This window comes from Tachysurus vachellii, chromosome 1, assembly GCF_030014155.1.
Source record: "Tachysurus vachellii isolate PV-2020 chromosome 1, HZAU_Pvac_v1, whole genome shotgun sequence".
NCBI classification, from domain to species: domain Eukaryota; kingdom Metazoa; phylum Chordata; class Actinopteri; order Siluriformes; family Bagridae; genus Tachysurus; species Tachysurus vachellii.
The window spans coordinates 36,184,949-36,188,986 of NC_083460.1; the positions used below are offsets into that span (position 1 = coordinate 36,184,949).

The 4,038-nt window shown below is 40.4% G+C and overlaps 1 protein-coding gene across 1 annotated transcript; it reads left to right on the forward strand.

Annotated features, from left to right (window-relative positions):
• The first annotated feature begins 562 nt into the window (after positions 1-562).
• Positions 563-3,406, forward strand: LOC132842478 (myeloid-associated differentiation marker-like protein 2). Its single transcript, XM_060865207.1, has one exon. It carries the CDS (start codon positions 2,282-2,284, stop codon positions 3,194-3,196), a length of 915 nt encoding a protein of 304 aa, XP_060721190.1. The 5' UTR covers positions 563-2,281; the 3' UTR covers positions 3,197-3,406.
• Positions 3,407-4,038: the final 632 nt, after the last annotated feature.

Sequence of the window (4,038 nt, forward strand, 5' to 3'; positions counted from 1 at the left end):
CCAATATATATATATATATATATATACAGGGAATCAAAAGGTTTCTCAAAAAAGTGATGCATTTCTTATGAAGTCTTGCGAGATTGGAGACAGTTGTAAAGCATCTTGGATCCAAGATGTTCAACATTTTAAACTCCTTTATATTGTACGTTTTGCACATTTTGACATCTTCACTGGATTTCACTCAGGTTCATTCTGGAAACTTAGATAACTGTTGCAAAACACTCAGCTATTCCTGCTTCATTTCTTTGTTGACCTGGAGGTATTTGTGGCTCCGTCTCTTGTCGAAAGGTCTGTCTATGGTCATGTTTATCTTCCAGGCAGAAACAACCAGATAGGAGACTGTAATGTTCTTGAGTGTAGCAGAATTCATGATACCATCAAACTGTCAATCCACAAAATAGCCCTAAAGTATCAATCAATGCCATGATATTTTACAATGGGTTTGAGGGCTTTTGTTTATTTCATATGAGCATTTTTATGAAGAGTGCCAGTAATTATTCAGGACATTATAAGTGGACGAGAATCGACGATATACCTGTAGATAAAAGTCTTGGAGATAATGTAAATACTGCATATGTTGCACGATTTCTTGACCTGTTACACCTGAGTCAGTGAATGTGTTTGACCACAAGATGGCAGCAGCTTTCAAAATGTGTGTTAAGATGTTAAGAAAAACGTGCATGCTTGGAGACGAATCTTTCAACCACAACTGATTTAAACTTTTTATAATTTTCTTTTAGTTTAAACTTCTTTAATTGACACAATGCTTTGTTGTGATTTCCATTTTGGATGACATCTCTAACATTGGGGAAGTCGTGGCCTAATGGTTAGAGAGTTTTACTCCTAACCCTAAGGTTGTGGGTTTGAGTCTCGGGCCGGCAATACCACGAATACCATGGGTCACCATACTTAGCTGTATGTCACGTCACGTCAAAAGAGGGTGATGTGGCAGAGCTTTACTCCTTCAGTTTGTTCCAACTCTCTCCCCTCCTTCATCCATGAAGGGTTAGGGTTAGGGCTCCTTTAAACATGGTTTAAACAAACCATCATAAAAAGTTGAAACTTTTAACGCCATCACCATTAACACCATCATGTTTCTAGTTAGAGCTTACGGCCACCACAACCTGAGTGCTGATGGACAACATAAGGTCATAGCAGCTATGATGGTTCTATCTTAATAAACCAGTATATACTGTAAAATCTATATACGGATGTGTATGAAGAGAAGAGCATGCATTATAAAATAGATTATTCGTTTATAAATGATCATAGATACTCAACAAAATGATATTTAAAAAACATGGAATATCTAGCTCTACACTATTTTTGTCTTATAAACAGCCACCTGTCTGGACTCTAGACCTTTCTCAGACTGTTGTGTCAAAGGGCATTGAATACAACTGCATAACTTCCCATAACTTCACATCCTTCCTTGATCGTTTGTGGAGACTACTATTGCTATTTATAGCTGAACTCCGGTCACCCCCCCAACAATGTGGGGGTCAGGTGCCTGTTGCCCTCATCCTGCTGTCCAGACACACATACCGACCCTCAGGCATCCCCACCCTGCCGCACCCCAGCTTAAATAACTTTCTCCTGCCGCCTATGTATCTTCAGTTTCGGTACTGCCCAGCACATGGCCACTCGGGTATGGCGTTATGTAGCTTAGGATGAGTCGTCTAGTAACTTTTGTACCGTTGTTGAACAAAGACACATTTCCAGATTTGTGAAGAACCTTAAAGATTGTTCTTATCCTTATGCTGATTGACTGGAGATTTTAAAAATCACTGAACCACATGGACTATAGGAACCGGCTCCCTGCAAACCTTGGACCCACCGAACGAATCCATGTGGTAAATATTCCATATGTTTCCGCATGGTTTAAACTGAAAGAGTCGATGTTGTGGATTGCGATGTAGTGAACTTTTCCAGATTGAATCAGCTCCGATTAGAAGCACAGCACTTAGACATTTTGAAGGGTTTTGTTTGTGACAGTTTGTGAGTCACGTACTCCAAAATAGAGACAGAAATATTTTACATGCCCATGAGGAACAGCTAGCACTCCAAGCATCTGGAGGGTGCAAGTTTTACAAAAACACCCACTGACAGCAACAGACAACAGGAAGCCAGAGGTCACCATCACTGGAAGTGCCCACTATCACCTGGACAACCTGATGTACTGTAACTTGTATATAGTGGTGTAAAATAATCAAAATCACTATTGAGTTTGAAATCTACAGAATCTGGGTGGCAGCTGACGAAAAAAAAAAACTCCAGTATGAACCCCCAGGGTGGCCATTATTTAAACAAGACAGCTGTGCTATCCCCTTTGGGTGCTGTCCGTTTGACTGAACTTGCTCTCGGCTGTACCGTGATCTCTCTAGTGGTTCACGGTGCAGGATACAGTGCTGTCTATGGGATCTTCTGCATGGCAGCATGGAGTGCTTGCTTTGCCCTCTCGGCAGCCATCTTCGCTCTGGACGTGACGCGTCTTCACTCATGTCTTCCTGTGTCCTGGGAGAACCTGACTGTGACCCTAGCAGCACTGTCTGCTCTGCTCTATTTCACAGCTTCCATTGTGTATCCAGTTTACTTTGTGCGCAATGAGTGCCCATATAATGACTGTGAGGTTAGAAATTTCCGGATAGCTGTCACCGTCTGTTCCTGGGCAGCGTTTGTCGCATATATCACTGAAGTTTCCCTGTCCCGGGCCAAACCAACTCGATCGGTCAGCTACATGTCCACGCCATCTGGCCTCCTGAAGGTGCTGCAGGCTTACGTCGGCTGCGCCATTTTCATAACTCTTGCTAATGGGAGTGAGTTTTGGCGTCACCCGGCGACTGTCTACTGCGTGGCAGTGTTTGTGTTGTGTTTTGCTGTGACCGTGCTGGTGGTAGCACTGAGTGTGCTCGGACGCACAACCTTCCTGAGTCTGCCTCTTGACCGTTTTGTAGTGCTCTACACCTTTGCAGCAGTGCTGCTGTATGTGAGTGCTGCTGTGACCTGGCCCGTGTTCTGTTTCGACAGGAAGTACGGCACACCGCTCAGACCTCAGGGATGTCCTGGGGGGAAGTGTGCATGGGACAGCCAGCTTGTTGTGACCGTGTTCTGCTTTCTCAACCTGGCGTTTTATATCACAGATCTCTGCTGTTCCCAGAGAGCACGGTTTGTGACACGGCAGCCACGTGTGTAACCACTACACTGTACTTATATATTTCTGGATTCGAGACTGGACCTCATATCAAATACTTTATACTCTTAGCTTTCTCCTGTTCACACAGCAGTATGAGCAAACATACAGTCAAAGGACCATACTTTTGCAGTGGTCACTTTTTGTGCAACTCTAGGATAGCAAACACTTAGGTGAAAATATATTGTTTAATGGAGCTCCATATTTAAGCTACAGCCTTTCTTTTAAACAGAAAATCTAGTCATAGAAATGATCCAAATAATTAACTTCAAATTAAATTTCATTTGTAATTCTATCTAATTGTCTAAGACATCTTTTCAATTTTCTTCTCTTTTTTTAATTCTTTTTTTTTTTTAAGGATTACAGTAGAAATCTTTAGATTTTTCCATTATTTCTATTGCTTTGAATTAGCTAGCTAATCCTGATGTAATATAGAAGTCTGGTTGATGGTTCTGTTGTGTTTTTTTTTTTATTCTCTGTTGTGGAAGGCTTTATTTTTATATTTATTAAGTTAATATAGTTATTAGCCTTTTTGACTTGTCACATGAATAGGGTACTTATCAAATCTCAAAACTCAAAAATAAGGAAACAAAAATAATCTCAAACTAATGCCAATTTTACTAAATGTTAAGTCAATTTTATTAAAAATGAATACGCATTTAATCATTTTATTCTTTGATTCGGTAGATAATTAGCTCTTTAAACTGACTCTGTTCATAGGAAATGAGGTTGTTTTTACATTTTTCTTTTATTGTTGTAGTTGTTTGCTTGTTTTGAAGTATTTTCATTTGTTTGTGTTTGTTTACTTGTTTTTACCAGATTTTAAACCTTTGTCTATCAATACA